The 21,113-nt window shown below is 45.1% G+C and overlaps 2 protein-coding genes and 1 non-coding gene across 13 annotated transcripts in view; 2 read left to right on the top strand and 1 right to left on the bottom strand.

Moving 5' to 3' along the window:
- ZSWIM8 (zinc finger SWIM-type containing 8) overlaps window positions 1–18,050 on the top strand; it is a 102,873-nt gene extending 84,823 nt beyond the window's left edge. Inside the window, exon 31 of the transcript XR_006939535.1 lies at window positions 11,382–18,050. The gene's annotated coding sequence lies outside the window, so the exon portion shown is untranslated. The remainder of the gene's footprint in view (window positions 1–11,381) is intronic.
- The window catches only part of NDST2 (N-deacetylase and N-sulfotransferase 2), a 128,247-nt gene that overhangs the window by 3,482 nt on the left and 103,652 nt on the right, over window positions 1–21,113 (bottom strand). For all 11 annotated transcript variants that reach the window (XM_421613.7, XM_046943012.1, XM_046943011.1 and 8 more), the window contains 10 exons: window positions 19,303–20,679; window positions 13,582–13,669; window positions 13,117–13,271; window positions 11,462–11,647; window positions 10,901–11,029; window positions 5,384–5,566; window positions 4,510–4,606; window positions 3,077–3,200; window positions 2,240–2,414; window positions 1,808–1,978 (listed from right to left, as the gene is read on the bottom strand). In XM_421613.7, the coding sequence (XP_421613.2) occupies window positions 1,808–1,978; window positions 2,240–2,414; window positions 3,077–3,200; window positions 4,510–4,606; window positions 5,384–5,566; window positions 10,901–11,029; window positions 11,462–11,647; window positions 13,117–13,271; window positions 13,582–13,669; window positions 19,303–20,295 (2,301 nt within the window). In that variant the 5' untranslated portion in view covers window positions 20,296–20,679. The remainder of the gene's footprint in view (window positions 1–1,807; window positions 1,979–2,239; window positions 2,415–3,076; window positions 3,201–4,509; window positions 4,607–5,383; window positions 5,567–10,900; window positions 11,030–11,461; window positions 11,648–13,116; window positions 13,272–13,581; window positions 13,670–19,302; window positions 20,680–21,113) is intronic.
- MIR1624 (microRNA 1624) lies at window positions 6,082–6,156 on the top strand. Its single transcript, NR_035112.1, has one exon. It is a non-coding gene; the product is annotated as a microRNA 1624 (primary transcript).

Below are 21,113 nucleotides of genomic sequence, written 5' to 3'. Positions count from 1 at the left end.
AACCATCCGTTACCTTCATTCATGTGAGTATAGGCTACTGGTGTCTGCTTATTCTGGAGCCACATAATAGAGGAGCGTGTAGCAGATAGAGAAGTTACAATAAGGGCCATAAGTACTACAGGACAGTAAATTCCAACACAGTTTGTCTAATAACTTGTCTTTGGCCAGCCTGCCCTGTAAGCCAGCACTGAGGTCCAGCAGTAGCATTATTTATGGATTGTCTTGTGTATCCTTTTTTCAGATGTCAATCATTATGTTAAGTATTCTTCCGTAACCTAAGATTATTCTCCTGTTACACATACGGTGGACAATAAAGAACAGCACTTTGCTGATACATCAACTATTCAAAAGAAAAATAGTCACATGCACTGAAGTCTGGGGAACGTTGGAGACCCTGACCCTTAGCAAGTATAGGAATGGTGTGCCAGTACAAAGCTAACACCACAAAGAGTAGCCATGCAATGCAATTTTCTTTCCCTTTTTCTTTTTTAAAGTGACCACCCAGTTGGTGTCCCTGGCTCTAGTATTCCTCACATCAGTGACCTCCAGGAATAGTAAGGCAATGAGATTGAAGCCCAAGAATGTGACAGTACATTTTACATAGGAACAGTCAACGTTTGTTTGCCTTCTCCAGCTCCACAGGCATGGAGAAACACAGTAACCGGCGCCTGCATTAGTTTTATGAAAGAGGCAGGCTGAGCTATTGATTTAATTCTTAATTCTCACGCACAGCAGGCACGGGTTGCAGGATTAATACAATAGCTTCTGGCTACCCATCGTGATGCCTTGAAGGATCTACTCACCACAACTTCTCCTTGCAATGCGGTACCAATCAGCTACTCTTCCTGCTAATTATTCCACGACAAATAGCTGAACTGCAGTAGTCTTACTCTGACAGTAACCAGAGATACAGGTCTCTGATTTATTTTCCCTTCTCTCTAATTTTAGTCTTGGCAGATCTATCATGTACAGTTACTGACTGCCAAAGCAGCAATCTCAAGAGACTAATGGGCATTGTAAGACTGCTGGAATACAGACTGTCTGAGGATAACTGCAGTATCAGAAAGAAATTGAAAAAATATTTTCTGACTCATAACATCTTAGTTTATAAATGCCTTGGGAATTTTGAGACAGAAATGGTCTGTAGTGTATATTAACTGACCTTTTGCCAAGTTAAACCTCTGCAGACAGCTAAAGACTTCACAACATGGAAGCTAACAAGTGGCAGAGTCTAAGAGCTTCTCTTTAAAGCTATGAAACCACAGCAAGTGGATGAACACCAGCTGGGCCTGTAGGGGTTCCCAGGGCTGCAAGCTGCCTTAGATGAAAGGAAGGGAGCGCTGATGCTGCTGTTTCCTGAACCTCTCAAGCCTGTGGGGCTGTCTGAGAGATCACAGTATCATCTTGTAGTCATTTACATTTACAAATACAGTATAAAGTGCAAAATTGAAGTATTTAAGCCTGATTTCTTACTGGCTTCTAGTGAGAAAAGCAAATGGTGGTTCTTGCTCCAAAAGATAAGAGAAAAGGTGAAATGAAAACAATATAAAGGGACTGAGGGGAAGGGATGTGGGAAAAGAGAAGGAGCAGGGAAGGAAGAGAGAGAGAGAGAGAGAGAGGGATGGTCTCTGCTCCTCTACACTAAACCTAGAAGGGACTCCTTGAGATCAGTTCCTGCTTTGTCATCTTAGTTTCTGGCCAGACAGCAGTGTTCATCCCCTACACCCACAAGTTTTGCATGATCTCTTCCAAAGTCAGCACTGTCAAAACATTATAATCTATTTCACTCTGTAGCTAAACCTCTTACCTGCCCAGAGGGGAAGTACGTTAGCCAGCGCTCTAGATGAGTTGAATACCAGCCAGGAAGCAGGCATCGGCTTTGCAGGTTGCGCAGCTCCTGAGGGGCCTGGGATTTTGCAGAGATCACTTGGTAAAAGGTGTAATTGAGTGCCACGGGGTCATTGTGAGCTCGCTGGTGCTGAAAAGCATAAGCTGAATTAAGGAGCAGGAAAACAAAATCCCTCCCTCCTCAATGCCATCTCTGTGCAGACCCCACTGACTCAATACAGGCAGCCACCACTGTCTTTGTAAATAACTTTGTCCACACTCTCCAGCCTGCATCATCTTTCCTGGCTTCCCCAAGGAAATGGATCCTTGGCTTTCTGCCCCCAGGCTTTTTGCCTCACCCTACTGGAATATTTCTCAAGTGCTCACCCACAAAACAGTATGGAGAAGTTACCTGATACCATGAGTAGGCTCTGTCTGCAGGGTTGATCAGAACAGTAATGATTTTGGCTCGAGGAAGCAGGGCTGCACCACGTTTTGGTACTACCTCTGTGTCAAAGTAATTGGCACTCTTCTCAAACATGAAGTCTGTGCTGGCATTGGAGGGGATTGGAAAGAATTCCATGTACCTGCCAAATGAACAAGGACACTGGTGAGCAGAGTGGCACAGCAAAGAAATGGCACACGGCAAAACAATGTCTTTGCTTCTCCTTAACAGAGGAGAAGCAGCATAATACTGCCATAGTGGCTTGTATTCCCTGCCAGGTGGAAACACTTTAGCATAATTGCATACTTGTACAGGTAAAGGTGAGGGTATGCATGTGGCCAAAAAGAAACTGCAGTCAGTGTATGGCATGTACTGATATTTCTGTAAATCTAAAGGGCCCAGAACAACAGTATGGAGGCCCTCCCCTTCTGTCCTGCATGTCTTAACTCAGAAACCACAAAGAACTTTTAAATGAGCACATTGTTGCCTGTTTTGCTTGTCAAAGGGGAAGAAATATCATGATAGCAATGGATTCAACAAAGACTCTCTAGTTTGTAAAGCTACATCACACCCCTAGGTATCTGCTGGTGAGCAGACATTAAGATCAGAAACTAACTGTCCTACTCCTGCAAGCAAGCAGTTGGTTTAGGAGGCAAATAGAGAACATGCTGAGCAGTAGCAATGAAAACAAAGAGTCAGAAATGGAGAGGCTACTAAGAGGGCTGAGGTGTACATACAGGCACATTCAGGATAAGACAGTACAGGTGCACCTTATGATAGAAGAACACACGTCAGGATTCTTACCAGTCAATTCCTTTATGATAGTTGGGCCCATTAAAAAACTGGATCTCCTCAAAAGTGGATGGACTTGGGAAGTTACTGGTGACAGCTGGATGCATGGTCAAGAAGAAATGCACAGCTGTTGTGCCTGCAACAGGAACAAGTTAGTGGGACCTACTCATACATAATGTTCAACTGAATTAAAAGCTTTATCTACGCTGTGAAGCGCAGAGCCCCAGTGGACACACTCCTACCATACATGGCTAACCCACTCCTCATGCAGGCTACAACCGCAGAGACACCAAGCACTTTGAGACTGAGCATGGCTCAATAGTTCAGTCCCAGACTTCAACTCATGCAGCTGATTTAAGTCACCTTGGTAGCACAACTGTCACCCATGTCGGCTACATTGTGTTCTTGACGCAGTTGGGCCGTTCCCACCCTTCTCCTCTCAGTAGTGCAGCCACACTGCTATGTGGCAGAACTCATACCTGCACATTCAGGGAGGAGATGCACTGGGGACATTAATTTCCTCAAATGGGAATTCATCTAGAGATAGCATGGCCTGAATCTGCTGTGGATGTTTTCCCTTTACCCAGCCAAGCCTGATAATCCTGCTCTGTCCTCAGCTGTAGGGCTTCCACAGGTCAATAAATCAGATGCCAGGACAAGGTTTTCTTACTGTGCAATTGCAAGGAGCCTGGGCCATGATCCAGAGGACCCATGCCGCACACACACAGCAACAGAGCTTCACAGTGACACAAGCTGGAGACAGCAGTTTGTCTGCGCCAAGCTTCTTGCTGTAGGCCAGGATCACCGTTGGCTGGGCTGTGCCTGCTGTTTCACTGCACTACAGAGAAAGCCAAGGTCTGAAGACCTGGCTTTGGCGGGAGAGATTTTGCTCTCTTCAGGCTAGAAGAGACTCCTCAGGACAGTACACACAGATAGTCATGTCACTGCCAGCCACAGTGCTGCAGCAGTTAAGAGGTGGTGACAGAGGTCAGACAAAAGAGGATCTCAGCCTCCTACTGACAGTGACACAGAGTTTGCAGCGGGTACACAGATCTGTCACAATAAAGGCACCAGGGGACGTTCACTGTAACCTTTGCTAAGTATGCCTTTAGTCCTGCTGGCAGTTTATGCCTTGTGACAAACTAAGAAAGGTCACAGTTTCTCTAAGCTTGTGTGAGAAACCAGAGCCAGAACACAGCTCTGCAGGTAGGGTTTTTCCCTGCAAATAAGGACTGGTGCAAAGAAAGTGTCAAGGCTTGAAGCGACAGACTTGCCAGGCTTTGTTTAGAACAAATTTGAGATTCTCTGAAATGTCCTCTGTGGACATTTGGCAGATTGTGCGAAGGGCAGCAATACAGATCTACAACACAGACCTTTCCAGCTCTCCTCTCTGGAGGAATGAGATGAAAGATGCAATCTATTTTTAGATAAAGTATTCACATTACCGGTTTTCTGAGGTCCCACAATGAGGAACTTGGGGAGACGATCACATGTTTTCTCTTTGGACCAGATATCCTTGTGCCTCTTATCATCACAGGGATTCTGCAGCGTAAGTGATGGGATTAAGCATTAGCACAGGAGCTAATGAAAAGGGGAGGAGAAGCTGGAAGGCAGTCCTCTAGGGGAGATGCTATTAGCATACGAGGAACACTCCACAGCCACAATGCTGCTCTGCCAAGCAGCAAGGTAAAAGCAGGAGGGAATATTTTTCAAAAGCCCAACACGACCCAGAAGCCAAAGTCCCTCCGAGAGCATTAACCACAGGACTTGCCCTGTGTAGCCACACTGCGCTGGGCCACCACGATAGTACGGCTCAGCATCTGTGAACTGCTGGCTGGCAGACAACTCTATCACCTTCAGTTAATTTCATCTGCTCATTATCTACCAGGCAGAGAGCTGCTGCTCTGGGATAAAACGGAATAAACATGTTTTTATTTAATGAACATGAATTCTGTGGTGTGAAATTACTTTAAGATTAATCATGTTAACATGCCTGCAAGCTCTTCTAGCAACAAACAGGGTTATTCCTCATACACTTAGCATTTAACAGCACTTTGCTCTACAGAAGCCCTTTAATGACCCAAATGTCTACAGCCCTCCTTCCAGTCATTTTCACCAGCTATCCCTGTCTCTAAGCTCACACCATTACCCCCGTCCCTTCCACTTAGTAATTTGCCCCTTGCTGCCTGAAGCCACAAAGGTTAAACCTAAAACCTTCATGCATTACCACTCTGTGCTCTGGGTCAGCAGTTTCTCTGCTTTAAATGTGGAACACAGCTCTAGGAAAACCAGGAGGAGCGATTAAAACAGTTTTCTCACCTGCCACAAGGGATTCTTCTCCTGGGGAAAGATTTCAAAGTACTTCTTTGCAAGCTGAACTGGGGGCAGTGTCTGCAGGCGAAGGTTGGTCCAGCACTGCACAAACTTGACCAGGCTCTCAAAAGTGTACAGTCCCAGGCGGTCATTCCCATAGTTAGACAGGTGGGTCATGAAGATGCTGATCTGAAAATAAGGACATGGGATACTGCTGAATCAGATAACAGTATTGTTTTCTCTTGACTTGACTGTAATGTCAAGGAGGAGGCTGTTCGCACCTCAAACTGCCCTGGTAGCCTGCGTTGACAAATGTGCATCTGCCCATGTACAGCAAGCACTGCGTTGATGAAAAACAAAACAAATTTAGTGCTTGCAGAGCAGCAGAAACTAAGGAGAGGAGGGACATGCACTTCTTAGCAACCCCTGGGAATGGTGGTAGAGGCTGAGCCCTGCCTGTGAGCCCAGAACAGGCTCAAAATCCCACTCCAGTGGCTCTGGGACACTGGGAGGGGAACCAAAGGTTAATCAGTGATCCTCTCCTAGTCAAAAACTTCCAAAGCCTGTTTTGACATAGGATCATATCATAGAATCATAGAATGGCCTGGGTTGAAAAGGACCACCATGATCATCTAATTTCAACCCCCCTGCTATTTGCAGGGTCGCCTGGAAGAATGGAAGCTTCCCTGCCTCTCTCCAAGCACCTACTGCTGAACCCTGATGGTGCCAGGTGATGTCAGCAGGCAACAACACACCGCACTGGCAGGGAGCAGGAGTGGCCTTCCCTCTCACAGTAGGGAAGAGGAAAAGAAGGAAGGAAGATACAGATGGCATTGGATGAATACATTTGCTGGCACTCTGGATGCCTGAATTCAGTCTTCTGCCCAAGGGCACCATGGAATGGTCTCAGTGCAACCAGAGGTACTTCTGGTACTTTGTGCCAAACCATCCCCAAGGCACTGAAAATTAATGTAATCCTACCCATAAAGTGCTCACACACCAAGGGCTTTGAATAGGCAACAGCAAATAGTGGTAGCACTAACACACAAGAAAACTGAGCAGAGTTAAAGATTTATCACATTTGTCTGCCTGTGAATCTTTCACTTCTGGTTTCCCACTGAGCTGATAGAGCAGCCCTGCCTGGCAGGTTCTGGCACCTACACTTGAAAGAGCAGTGCGTGCACGTAGTGCTGCTGTGTAAAAAGGATGTGCTGCAGGATTGAGTCCAGAGGGCGGTGGTGAGTGGGTCAATGTCTGGATGGAGATCAATGACAAGTGGTGTCTCCCACAGGTCAGTGCTGGGACCAATACTTTTTAATATCTTCATGAGTGACATTGACAGTGGGGTCGAATGCACCTTCAGCAAGTTTGCCAATGACGCCAAGCTGTGGGGTGCAGTGGGCACACCAGGCAGATGGGATACCGTACAGGGGGACCTGGACAGACTTGAGGAGTGGGCCCAGGAGAACCTCACGAGGTTCAACAAATGGAAGTGCAAGATCTTGCACCTGGGTCGAGGCAACCCTCATTATCAATACAAGATGAGGGATTAAAGGATTGAGTGCAGCCCTACTGAAAAGAACCTGGGGATACTGGCAGATAGTAAGCTGGAAATGAGCCAGCAATGTGCCTTTACAGCCCAGAAAGCCAACCGTATCCTGGGCTGCATCAAAAGAATCGTGGCCAGCAGGGAGAGGGAGGTGATCCTGCCCTTCTACTCTGCACTGGTGAGGCCTCACCTGGAGTACTGCATCCAGATGTGGCGTCCTCAGCGCAGGAGAGACATGGACCTGTTGGAGTGCATGCAGAGGAGGGCCACAAAAATGATCCAAGGGATGGAACACCTCTCGTATAAGGACAGGCTGAGAGAGCTGGGGCTGAGCAGCCTGGAGAAGAGAAGGCTGAGATGTGACCTGATAGCAGCCTTTTAATATCTAAAGGGAAGATACAGGAAAGAAGGGGACAGACTCTTCAGCAGGGTCTGTGCTGATAAAACAAGGGGAAATGGCTTCAAGCTTAAAGAGGGTGGATTTAGGTTGGATATAAGGAAAAAGTATATTCCAGTGAGAGCGGTGAGGCGCTGGAACAGGTTGCCCAGAGGTGTGGTTGATGCCCCATCCCTGGAGACTGTCAAAGCGAGGCTGGATCAAGCCCTGAGCAACCTGATCAAGCTGTGCATGTCCCTGTTTGTTGCAGGGAAGTTGGAATTAGATGACCATTAAAGGTCCCTTCCAACTCTAAGGATTCTACTATTCTTCGATTCTAAATACAACACAGCAAAACACAGAAAGATCTGGGCCACATCGTGGAGAAAATCAGAAAGCAAAAGGATGTATGCCATGTTGTCTTCTGCCCATTTCTGAGAGACACCAGGAAGGTGGTGTGACAGCAAAAGGTGGCTCATCCCTTTGATTTGCTGGTAAAACACTTAGAGGAAAAGTTTGCAGCAAAAAGTATCTTTCTCACTGGCATAATCCAAGCAGGGAGGACACAGGTCACTACCTGGGACACTTATAGGGTTTTCAGAATAAAAAAAGGTTTGCATGTGGCCTAGGCTAGCAACCATGTCTCAAGACTAATTGTATTCAGTAAAATCTTCATGCCAACCATGCTTACACAGGCAATGCTGTCATTTGCAAAGAGTCTCCAGCAACACGACTTACAAGAAGATAAGACAAGCCCAACCATTTCCCTATGTTTCTGAGTGTGCAGTCATGCCCTGTAACATATGCACTGGTAAACAAGGCTTGGAAGCTTGCAGTGCAGTGCCACAGCTACTGTTAGCAAAACATCTCCAAGTACTACTCCTGACATAACCTACATTCAATTCCTGTCCCTTCCTCTCTCCCATCCACAATCAGTAACACACAGGACTAGCTCAATGGTTACACAGACTTTCTCTCTCACTCCCTTCCACAATCAACAACAGCATGGAAATGATCAGAAAGACTGGGCACAAGGCAGCCTGTCCATTAAGCATCAACAACTATTCTCTTTACTGACATCAGATCTTGTTCACTAGTCAGAAGATCAAACATCATCTGTTTGCACTGTGGAGTTAATCGCATGCACACAGGCTTGGAGACTCCTGCATATGTATACCCACTCAAAAAGAGCTGGAAGCACCAGAAAGGATTGAGAGACACTGGTCCAAGTCTGCTGCGGATCACTGCTGGGGCTGTGGGGCTGGCCAGCTTTCTATCAACTCTCTGAGATGGCTCTATCAGAGTGGGAGGAATACGAGAGTCTGAATCACTATGCAATGAATGAAAAGGAGATTACAGCACGGTCCTCCACTGCTGACAGAGACAGAAATGCTGCACTGACAAAAGGAAGAGAAAGTGTAAACATACAAAATGTCTGAAGGCATCTGAGTTCTGAAAGTCAGTGCCAGTACTGGCAAGTAAGCTTGCCAGTAACTAGCAAGTAAGCCAATCCTGTACCAGAGCATGATCTTCCCAAACTTTTTTGGATCACAAATCACTCCTAGCTGCCTCAATGCTCACATGTTTATCAGCAAATTTTAATGGCTAGATCTACAAACTATGTTTTTAAAATTCCTTGAAAAAGCCTTCTAGACCAGCAGTGATCTCTCAATTAGTCTGTGAACTGGTTTTCCAAGAGAGCTCTTAAGTTTCACAGTGGTTATTTGTGCAGCATTCTTTAAAATCTGGCTATTATAAAGTGGGACAAGGCGGAATAAACTCTACATATGGGAGCAGAGATCCAGAAAAGCTTCACTTTCAATCAGACCAACGATGGCAAAGATCACCCCAGATTTAATGCCAAGAATAGCTTTCTCCTTATGAAAGACTCTTATTAAGGTGAATTTGCTGGTCGCGCGTAAAGACAATAAATTCTATCTGTGGTGAGGAGAGCTGAAGGTTGGCTTCCAGAACTGGAAGTATAAACCTCTACAGCTTTTTAGCTAGGGTTACTGTAGACTCCTAACTTATACAGATCGTAGACCAGGCCAGGTCTGGTCACAGGCTAACATTCAGGAACCCAGGACTTGTTTGTAAACTACCATGTGTGTGTGATGCACCCAGAATACACAGCAAGGGTTTTTTCACTACCAGGTTCTGGGACTGGAGAAGCACAAAGCTCTAGGAAAAACAGAAAGCAAAAAAGTTAAGCTCGCTGAGAGAAGTTTGACTTTCTGATTCACTGTGCCTCTGCAGCTGCAACCAAAGGTGGCTAAAACTCTGTATTCAGCCCCAGTCAAGATCCAAAGGAAGCAGGGAATGAAAGAAAATATCATGGTGAGCACAGTCACTGATGTTGCACGACAAATCCTACAAAACAAGTACTCAGTGACTGTGACCAATACTCCATGGCTCACACCTAATCAGAAACAATCTGCTCTCTCTTGGATTGGCTTGCACAGTTTCTTACCCAAACTTGGGCACTGATGGAAAAGATACACAAAGGAGAAGTAAGAAGGCAGAAACTTGGAAATTCTAAGAAAAGACAAGATTAAACATCAGGAATGGCTATGGAAGTAGACATTTTAAAAATCACTATCTAAACACGGCAGGGCAGTGCTCATTGAGATAAATGGATGACAACTGGTGCCAAATCAGCTTTAAAAAGAAACCAACTCAGGAGGAGAATTGAGAAAGCTATCATACATACAATCAGACAAAAAGAACAGCAGCCAATAAGCATGAAAGTGATGGAGTGTGATCTGCAGTTGGACAGGGCTACAAAGCTTAATCTCCTAATTCTACCCATTTAGGATTCTTAAAAAACAACTGAGTTTTCTGGGGTTGTTTTTTTGATTTTTGGGTTTTTTTGTTGTTGTCGTTATTTTTTCTTCTCTTTTGACACCTCGCACATCATCCCAGCTTCAACGGGAAGTGAGAAATATGTCATGTGCCTTCCATTGCTAAGAATTGAGAAGGAGCTGCATAGTGTTGAAGGTACTACAGTAGCTTGGTCTCTTGATGGAACTGATAAGCTTTAAATGAGAAAGAGAAACAGCTGCGTCAGACACAGATACCCAAAAATGCCTTAGGGTGACAGCTACATCACAAAAAAACAGCATGCTCTAATTGCTTTCAGTATATACATTCCGAAAGGAAGTACACTGCTTAAGAAAAGCCCAGAGAAAGCACTTATTCCAAATAAAAATTCATCAGTGAGCCTGGAGACAAGCCAACAAGAATCAGATGTGTGTGGGACAGAAGGCACATCTCACTAATAATTCAAGAAAGTGCAGCAGTGTAGGTAATGCCCATCAGCTGGGCCACGCTCAGCACATCACCCTGGCTCATTCCTAGATGAGGACCACTGCACTTGCCAACACTCAATACTTCTTCGTTAGCAGTGAGTAAAGCAAAGCAACCTTAAGTAGCCATGACTTCCTTGGCCCCCTTTTTCACATCTCTTTAGCCACACACTGGAGATATCCACACTGCAATGAGTTATTACACTGAATCCCCCCTGGGATCCAGTCCTTTCCCACATCATGTGAATAAGTTGAGACACCCACACACCGATCCCCCTTGCAGATGAGCTTACTGGGTTCAGGAGCACTGTCAGGAAGAGTTCACCGCCACGAATGCTCTTGTCCAACTCCTTTGAGCCGCCAGGATATTCATTATAGAAGATAGTGTGAGTAAAAAGGCCACAGGTCTGTCGAGGCAGAACCTGACAATATGGAAGAAAAGTTAGGCAAGAGGCAGATGCAACAGAAATCTACGTGAATGTGTCTAAGCAGTACTTTATAGATCAATATGAAGAGTAAGGGATATAAGTAACACAGTTTCAGAGGACTCTTTGATATTCCTCCCAGACATTTACTTAGCACAGTGCAAACAAATAAGTGAGTGGGACATAAATTTAATATTGTCATGCTTAATTTTGCTCTCTGTTCAGTACTGACCTCTGAATTCTACTAAGAAACAACAAAAAAAACTGTCTGTAACCAAGTTCCTTCTCTTTATATCACTTAATAATTTTGGAAATATGGATGATACTGAGATTAATGTTTTTGCTGCAGGTCATTAGGAGAGTGTCCCCTGGGAAGGAAATGTGTGCTGCTCAGGAGGCTGTGGGCTCTGCTCACCCAGCTGTGCTCACCATGATTCCATTATGGATGAATCCACGTCGGTACCGGGCAGGTCGCAGGTGTGGGTATTCCTCTGTGCTTGTTACTTGGATGCTCCAAACAGATTTCCATGCCTCATAGAGTTGTGTGTGGACAGGATAAACCCCAGAATGATGGGGGGCTACAGCATAGCCCAAGTCTGTGGGGATCCCGTGCTCCTGGAAGCAGAATATGCAGCTTGATCAGCCAATATTATCCTTACTAAGGATCATTCAGCAACAATTTCCAAACTGGAGCCAAGAGGACAGAGTAAGAAGAAATCTCCCTGGACTGGGAAACTTGAGATACTTCTTGCATTATGTATCTATAGAAATAGAAAGGGCGATTCTGTACCAACAAGAATGTTCAGCACTTGGAACAGCTGCTACAAGAACAGTCTTGTAGCTTGCAGGTGTGACAAGTCAGATTAATTCAAAGCCTCAGGTCAGGCTCCTTGGTTACTACAAATGAACTAATCAATGCTGTTAAGTCACACATCTCACACCCACAACACCTAGGTCTGAGTCACTGGAGCAGGAAAACAAAATTTCTTTAACTAACATAGAAGGGAAGAAGACAACAGCTGGGGCCTGCCTTGAAGATAGCAATTCAAAGAAAAGCAGGCACAAAACTAGTGGTTGTTGAGGCTGAAGATATGGGGCCCAGAGCTATACTAAAATTACAAGAGATATCTGAATTTCATGGTTCTTAATTCCACTACGTGGTTCTGGTAACAGTATGAATGATGACAGCTCTGCCCTGGTGGTACACAATAAAACCAGAGCCCCTAAATGAAGCAACAGCTTTCCCTTTCCACTGCTAGCTTGTTTTATGTTAAATATGTATAATTGTGTTCTGTGCTTTTTCTCTCTTTGCAAGAGACTACAATGTTACTTAAGCATGAAAAGAAGGAGATTAAATTGTTTCTATAAAGCTGCAACTGTACTCTGAATTCAGGATCATTCCAACTCTGCATGTGTCATGGGAACATGAGACAGCAGCTTGCTATTCCCAAGGGGATTACTATCAACAGAACCAAACTAGGGGTGAAAAGGACACATCTTTTCAGACAAACACACACACTATATTCAACTCTGCTGTAAGCATGAAGCAGACGTTGCCTATGTAATGCAAGATGTGCAAGGCTTCCCTCCTCTGCCAAAATCAGGGATTTTCCCCTGGACTTCCTAGATAAAAGACTCCCTCCAGCATTGTCTGAGGAGGCCAGAGCCAGGACACAGAGCATTTTATACTACTGAGTAGATAACTTCCTACAAAACCACTGTGATTAAGGATTGAACAGGAAATGCCTTCTCACTGCCAGTTTATACAATAATTGGATTTGGAAGGTAATGCTACAACAAGTTCACACCTCAGCAAACTAGAGCCCTGGGATTTGCACCCTGGAATGTGTCGGAGCTGCCTGGGGCCATGCAGGTGCCAGGAAACACTGCACAGGCAGGCATGCGAATTCTGTTTCTTGCCTGAAGACAGCAGGAGGTATGCACCAATTTAAACTTTCAGGGCTCACTTTCTTAAATGCTGCTGTGTTACTTGACTAGTATTTGTCTTTGGCAGGGTCTGAACAGCTATTCCAGGGGAAGAATGCTTTAGGATTAGTACTGTAAAGGAATGTGATGCCCCTTACCACAGCAAACTGTTTGTTGAGCTTCATCTGCTCAGCCAGCACAGTGACATTGTGGAAAAGATGAGGCTGCATGTGACTCCACATATGAGGGAACCACCAGAACTCCTTCCTATGCTTGAGTAGCATGTCATCGCCTTCATCTTCCTCATCTGTACCTACAGAGAGCAGACACAGACACGCAAAAACACAAAGCAGAAGAAGGACTTGATGTTTCTAAGCAGTGGCTAATCTCCTGCAATGGTAAGTTGTTCCAACAGAGGATCAAGCTCTGTCTAATGTGTTACACAGACATGCACACGCACAAAGAGTAAGGCAGGGAGCTGGCAAAAGTTGCGAGTGGTAGAAGAGATGCATCACTTCTGCCAAGAGCCACAACAGAACTGTACATTGTCAGGGTGCCATGAAGCTCCCGCAAACATGTGGGCCGTATGCAGGCGCTGGGACAAAGGGGTGCCAGAGGCTTACCTGTGTGGTAGAATTTCCCTGAGAAGCCCAGGTTGAAGGTGAAATTTGGGACTAAAGTTCTCAGCTTATTCTGGGTGCTCAGTAAAGCCTGTTTGAATGAAAGGAAAAAGAAATGTTCATACTCAGTTGTTTTGTAAGATTCCTCTGTTCTGCTGATGCCGGTTCAGTCTGAAGAGGTGCCACAGGAGATGGATCCAAGGCACTGTTACCTGTGGAGTGAGGTAGCCAAGGGTTCCACATATAGAGCCTTTATGTGAAGTACTATCCTGCCTTATTGAACGATGTCACTTTAAAAATACAGTCACATCCATCTCTCATACATCCTCTCGACCTCACTGTAAAGTACCCACAGTGCTTGTGCTAAGGCAAAAGGACAAATCTCACTTCTAAACAACAGGTCCCTTAGTCTTCCCAGGCTCAACCCTCAACGCTCCCTTCCCCTCCCACGTCAGCTGGGACTTTTCACCTTCCTCTGAGTCTATGGGTTAAAGAAAAGCAAGACAGAGCTGGACATGGTGCACAGTCTGAGGAAAAGAATTCAGCTGTATCACAAACAGAAACCGAGTGTTCCAAGGGGAGGATTCAAAGAGGAAAGGTACATTCACAGAAATAACCACATAAGGAGTCCTGCAATGACAGGGAGGTATCTCTGGCTGGAAAATTCCCTGGATTTTGGAAAGAAAACCTGGGTGAGCTGACATTCAGTCATGATTTCTCCTACAAGTTCTCTCTGCCTTGCCTGTCAGCTTTAAACGTCCAAAATAAGTGCTGAAGCCAAAGGGAAGGAGCCTTGTGCCACACCCCAAGGTTCAGCAGAACAGGGTAAGATAGCAGATAGTCTTGACAGAAAAACAAAGCTGCTCAGTAAGCCATGAGCAAGATGTACACTAACTCCAGTCAAATTTCTTCTGTTACAAAACAGTGAAAATCAAAGCCCTGAAATGACCTTTAACACCAGTCTTGGGATAAATGCAAATGTACACACACATAACACTGGAGAAGTCATACAGACTTCTTGGAACTGAGGAGATGGGCAGATCTTCCTTCACCAGCTGTCCTTCCCTTGCCTTAAGGGGCACAGAGGAGTACAACAAGGCTGCCTTTGCATGCCTCCTGCTGTATAGGCATTGTTTAGGCACACTGCCCCTTAGGTACTGGAAAGTGCTTTGACAAATGCCAACTCTGCAGAGGAACTCACTTTGTCACACACCACTGAAGGGTATCCTGAATGAGTCACTGCTGTTACTAATATTTCAAAATAGTGTTGACCAAACACTGACCGTCACATTAACTTAAAGACAATGACTTAAGTAACACAACCACCCATCTCTTTTATATGCATCTTGGAGAGAGGTGATTAGTGGACTAAACGGAGTCTTTCTTATCCGGAGACAAGCAGCCCACGACCCATCCATCTCACACATGGCAAGGTGGAAAGAACAGACAATTTATTTCTATAGTGCTAATGACACACCCCATGCTTTCCAATGGCCTAAAATAACAAAGCTTTCAGACTTCTCCCTAGAGAAACACTTAACTGCTTGTCCCCCATCTCCACATACACATACAACAGCAAGAACAAATGCCAGCCTAGGACAAATTTCTAACAGAGATCCCAACTCCTCCATGACCACATGCCTACCACACCTTTATCCCAGCTCCCACTCAAAGGTGGAGTTCTGAGAGATGTTTGGCACACGACATCTCCAGAACCCACCACACATACAAGTAGGGCTTAACAAGGTGACGTGCCGGTAGCACTGATGGCTGAAGCCTTTTTTGCTGCACAAGGTCCTGAATAGGCAACGGGAAATCAAGTTCCCTTCACATAAGGCACAGGGACTTATCCCGTAGCAGGGAGCAGTGACTAAGAGCTGTGCATCTCTCTCCAGAGAATAGCCTGCTTGCCCAGCCAGATGACACCACCACTCCCAGCATGGAATCAGCACTTGGAACACTTAGGTAGGAAAGTGCCACTTCCTCATATTTCCCCCAGAGCTGTCCCATGCCTTTCCACTTCTCTCTGTTGCCCCGAAAGGCACATGTACTTCCTCAAGCTTGAGTGGGAAGGTAGAGGGAGGAAAGACAGCAGCTAAGAGGCTTAGCATTTCTCTGTGCTGAGGGAGATTTAAAGCCTGGCTGGGGTTACCATGACGACACATCTGTCTGATGATAAATCCCCCAAAGCTGTGCTCCAGCAGGCAGCAATCCTTTGTGGCTGGGGAGGGACCCACGGAGAGTCCATGGGGGCCCCAGCAATTCTGAGACTGAGGAGCCCCGCAGAGTCTAGCAGAGCCCTGCCTTCTTGGAGGCTTTATTGCTCATCATGTGCCATCCCTGCACTGATGCTTGGTCTTTCTCACAGCTGTAAGGTGGCACAAGGTATGTCTGAATAAATACCTTTCACCTGCACAGGATCAAAGAGAGTAAGATGCCAAGCAAAATACTTGGAGATTCATTAAAAAAAACCTATCATTCACTGTTCCCTAGCATATGGATTCCAAGTGATCCATGAGCTGCAGTGATGCAAAACAATACAGCTGTGGGAGTGGGCTGGAAAGGTGGTGTTTCTCTCCTCTGACACTCCTGCACTCTGTTTCTCTTTTACTTAACTAGCCGGATGCAAACAGATCTTCAAGTCCATATTTAAGGAATTTCATGGGATGCAGAGCTTGTATTTTAGCTGTTCACCATCTGTATAAAGGAAAGTTTCTTCCCTTAGAAAATCACTCTTGACAAATTTCTATTTTCTAACTGAATTCCTTTCCAAAAATCCTTCCAAGACATATGCCTGCCTACTAGCCAGCCCTAAAGGCCCCTTCGCTATCTCTGCTCTCTACTAGAATCTCAGCAAGGCTCATCCCAGAAGGAAAAGATGCGGTGTCCAAGAGAACCCAGCAAAGTGCTGCCCAAGAGAGCTCAGAATGACTTCATGCTTGTTATAGTCCATCAAGAGTCTATCACCTAGGCATCACATTAATACAGAACTCAACTTTCACATCACTCTGCTTTTTTAGCTATGAATATACATCTTTTTTAATCTTCTAATTATCTCTTCTATTTCAGGTATCTCTAAAAAAGCAGCAAAAGAAATGTGGGAAACACGGTTGAAAGGTGGACGCTAGGATGAGAGGATACCATAAGGTTTGGCAAACAGTACATGGGCAGATGATAAAGAACATCGTAAATACTTAAAGTATATAAAGTATATATAAGTATACTGGGAACATCCAAAGCAAAGCATACAAAGCATTGCTGCAGAAACACCTTCAGAGGAACTGCCCATCACAGAGCAGCACATTCTCAAAAGGATCTTCCTCAGTTTTCTCATTGCCTGGTGGTACCACTGGCATAGCTCAAAATGGTGCTGTCAAAAGAGAAAGCACTCACAGTGCTGGTATTCCCAGCTCCCCTGCAATGCCAGAATCAGGGAGTTAGAATTGCTGGGTATTCTGATTTCACCTAAGATCATCATATGCAATTTAGAAAGGCAAGAGCTGATTGAAAGCTGTCCTTACTAGACTCTCTTCCACTCTCACCATTCAATAACCCAAACTCCCTGATTTTCATTTAACTTGCTCTTGGAATCAGGAGCAGTGATTGCTTGCTATTTATGCCCTTGTAGAGATTACCACCAGAGAGGCAAAAACTCATCTGCTTAATCTTCTTTCCTCATACCTAAAGCAGACCAGGAAGGATCACAAAAGCCAGATCCTTCTGCATTAGTCTTTGTTGGCCAGTTCCATGGAGGTTTGGTAAATTCAGAGGATTAGGATTTTACAAGGGACTGAATGTGGACTTGTTGATAAGAGGAAGGATTCTCTGAGATTTTGCTTTGTTAATTATGTGCAGTTCAATCCCTGGTAAACTTTACAAGGGAAAAACATTTTCCTTGAGCAGCTCCCAAGTGCTTTGCTTCAGTAGAGGACTGCAAGTTCTTGCTCCAGCCCTTCAGCAGGAACAGGAACTCAAGGGGTGAGCATCTTTAAAGTAAAAACAAACAAGTTTCCTTTTTTTCTTTTTCTTTTTAAAGATAAAAAGCTAACCAGTCCTCTAAACATCACAAATAAAAACATCTCTCATCTCATGCAGGACATCTACCATAGGCACGCATGCAGTCAATCAAATCATATCCAGCATTTCCTTTTAATAGTAATTTTGTCTGGAAAGCCGTTTGAACATGGACCTGCATATGGCAAACGAGCTCACTGGGATAGCAGAGTCAATTTTATACGTTCACACAACATCCAGTCTTCAAACCGCTACCCCGACTACTGTAATCTAAATTTCAAGATAAGGAACTGCGTGTTGAGATAGCAGCCTTGAAACACAGCTTTTATATAAAAGGCCAAATAAAATGCCAGCTGTTTTGTCACTATTATATTCCCCTCTCCCCACAGCGAGAGGCTATCAACAAATCCACGTTGTTATTTCTCGCTTTTAAAAAATAAAAATTCATTAACCTCTCATGGCTCCGCAATCAGAGAACTTCTTTTAAATGGATAAATCTGGGCTTTATCTGCTTTGCCTGAGATTCTCTGCTTACTGATCGCAGATTATTCCTCCATTTCACCGTTAAAACCCAAACAAAGCATCTTTTGGAATTATCTTGTCTGGGTTTGTTTTTATCATCACTGGAACAGCCTTCACCTCCAAAAGCTTTGGCCAACTATCCTCCGTTTCCTCACATTGGCCTGTAACCTGCACAGACATCACGGAACTGGGAATCTCCATGAGTTTGAACTAGAAGGTGCAAGACAAGACTGTGATCACTCAGAAAATGCACTTTCAAAGCATTTCAGCATCTCAAAACAAAGGGATACTGCAGTGAAATGAAGAAAATGTTAGCATTCTCTTTAAAGAAGTGTTACATACAAGTGTTCCATTTTTTTGATAACTCCCAGTTAGTTATGATCAAGGGTGGCTGTAAAGGATAATTAAAGAATTGAGAAAGTAAAACAAACAACGGTATGCAATTAGAGCTGCTTCAAGTGTGCAGCTTCAAATGAATTAAAAAGATAAAACTAGCTCTAAACAGCAAGATCTAAACAGATCCCAAGCTAAACTTGGCATCAGAGCCATGATTTAAAATCTCACACCTGAAGAAACTGAGACGAGCTGAAAGATGCATCCTGCATGGATGCATACAAAACCTAAGAGGTGCTAAGACACCCAGAGAGGAGGGAGGGTGCTCCTGGAAACCTGTTAAGAATTAGGTTTAGTTCACGTGAGGGGATACATATGCAGAAAATTAATTTGTTTTCTATCTTTGCCCCAAATGTTCCCTACCTTTGGTTGAAAGAACATACTGCCCTTCATTTTAGCATGTTTCCAAAACAACTTTAAGGCAGCTGCTGTCATAGGCTTACTGCCATCATAGCTGGTACTCAGCCTTTCCCTTATAGCTTTTTAATGGGTTTCAATATAGGTTTATTCCCTATGTAAAAAAGGAGATAGGACAGACCATCACAGACATCCTTCTTTTTAAATTCAGAGATGCCAGATCCTACAAAGCACATGCTCGATTTAAACCTGAAAAAAACTTGTTGAGAGTACAGCATACTGTGCCTCAGCATCTTTGCAGGTTACTTCTCTGTGTTTAAGATGAGAAAAATTATAGCAATCAACTCCATCACTCAAATCAAATGCAATCCTGACATTCCCGGCCTACCGCGCACAAGGGAATTTTATCTGGGGTCTATGATTTTCTGGGGATTTTACCTCTACATCAGACACTTTCATGCGAGTGCCCTCTTTTCCCACAAATATATCATCTATGTCGACGAGGATATAGCGATCAAGCGTGAGACACAGGCGCTTGCCAGTCAAGTAGGCAATGCCATCCACGAAAATCAGTTTGTGCAGCCAGAAATTGAGGTTATTGCCAAAGAGAACCCGCTGGATCCCGTCATGCAGACCCAGATCCTGCACCACCGTGGCATGCAATGCTTTGTGGGTGGCCAGGTGAGGAATGGACTCTGAGGACTTCGTGCTGGCCAACAGCACCGGTTCGTAGGTGCTGTGGTTTGACTGGAATACGGTCCAGTCATCACCAGGCAGGGGACCTTGCTCCACCTCATTAGCCCGTGTAACGTAGAGCAGAGGAGCACTGGGGTTGATGTGATAGTCCCGCAGCCCCAAGTTGGAATGTAGGAAAAGGGGGAAACCCTTGAGCTGTGCACTGAGTAAGCTGTTCTCGTTGGCTTTGAAAAAGCCTATAATCCCCACTCCGTACTCTACACAGTATTTGTCCAGCAGCTCTCGGTTCCAAGCATCTAGATTCACATATTTGAGGATATTCTCATAAATGATAAGAGCATAGCGTCCCCTATCTTTGTCTGTCAACGTTGGCATATCCCCTTTGCCAGGGGCGATCTCTGTCCTGTATTTAAACCGGCTAGATTCCAGGATAGCCACTATTTCCTGCCCCAGCTGGGAGTAGATGCTTTCTACAAAGACTAGCACCACAGGATCTGTGCGTGAGGTGTCCACAGATTTGGTAAGCCTCCAGCTGGCTTGCGGTGGGATCGAGATGCGGTGCTGGTTGCTGCAGTCACTGAAGGGCAGGGGTGGTGGCTCCTTGATTTTGGGACTGTTCGTGACGTAGTAAGCCAGGATGCACATGGAGATCAGGCTGAAGGCAATGAGCAGCAGGATCAACCTGTGGAGCTCTAGCTGTCGCACATGCCGCACTACTTTCCACAACTGAATCATGGTGAGGCGGGCTGCCCACCCCCTCCTCACACCCTGCAGCCACGTCGCTCTTGAAATCTCCAGTGCCACTGTGGCAGTACCCAGCAGCAGCTGCGGAGAGAGACAAAGCAGAAGCAAACAGCTACCAGGCTAAACTCCCAGGGATGTGCCATTTATCTCAAGTAACCATGGCCCTCAATTCCCATCGCTCTTTTGCGTGCTTCTTCCTGTTCCTCTTCTCTCACTCAGAAAGTCTTTTGGAGGAGGGGGGTTTCCTGAGTGTTGACTCCAGCAGAAAATCAGTCTGTCATCCTGTGCACAAGCACTTTCAGCTCAGCCTTCCCAGGTGTCCTGTTTCTCATTTAGCAATTTTGCATTCACATGATGGCACCATCTCTGTGCATCCTGCAATTAAAAAAAAAAAAAAAAAAAATTCAATTCTTAGTATGAACTCATGGTATTTAACGGCTTTGAAATGAAATGGCAGGACCAGCAGGTGCAATATTGCTAGCTTGTCACCAGGCAGACCTGCTCCCTCGGAAATGACACACATGCTTTGTACAGGAGCTTGGCAGAGCTGCAGAACCACCATCGCATCCTTTGGAAGAGATCCTGGCACTGTAGAGGGATGCAATGCTCACCCTGGGGGAGGTTCTCACACCTCACAGCAAACAGAGCTGGGGTATCTAGCCTTCCCTCACTCCTCTTTATGCCACTGAACATGATATAAAAATGCTTTTATTCTAGCCTTGGTTTCCATATTGATAGGAGAAGGACAGAGCCTCACAGTGCCTTTCTTGTCCTGTTCTGTACTAACAACAATATGTCAAATCCTTGCC

This window comes from Gallus gallus, chromosome 6, assembly GCF_016699485.2.
Source record: "Gallus gallus isolate bGalGal1 chromosome 6, bGalGal1.mat.broiler.GRCg7b, whole genome shotgun sequence".
NCBI classification, from domain to species: Eukaryota; Metazoa; Chordata; class Aves; order Galliformes; family Phasianidae; genus Gallus; species Gallus gallus.
Note: the sequence above shows the minus strand (reverse complement) of the source record. Positions and strands in the feature narration are given on the sequence as shown.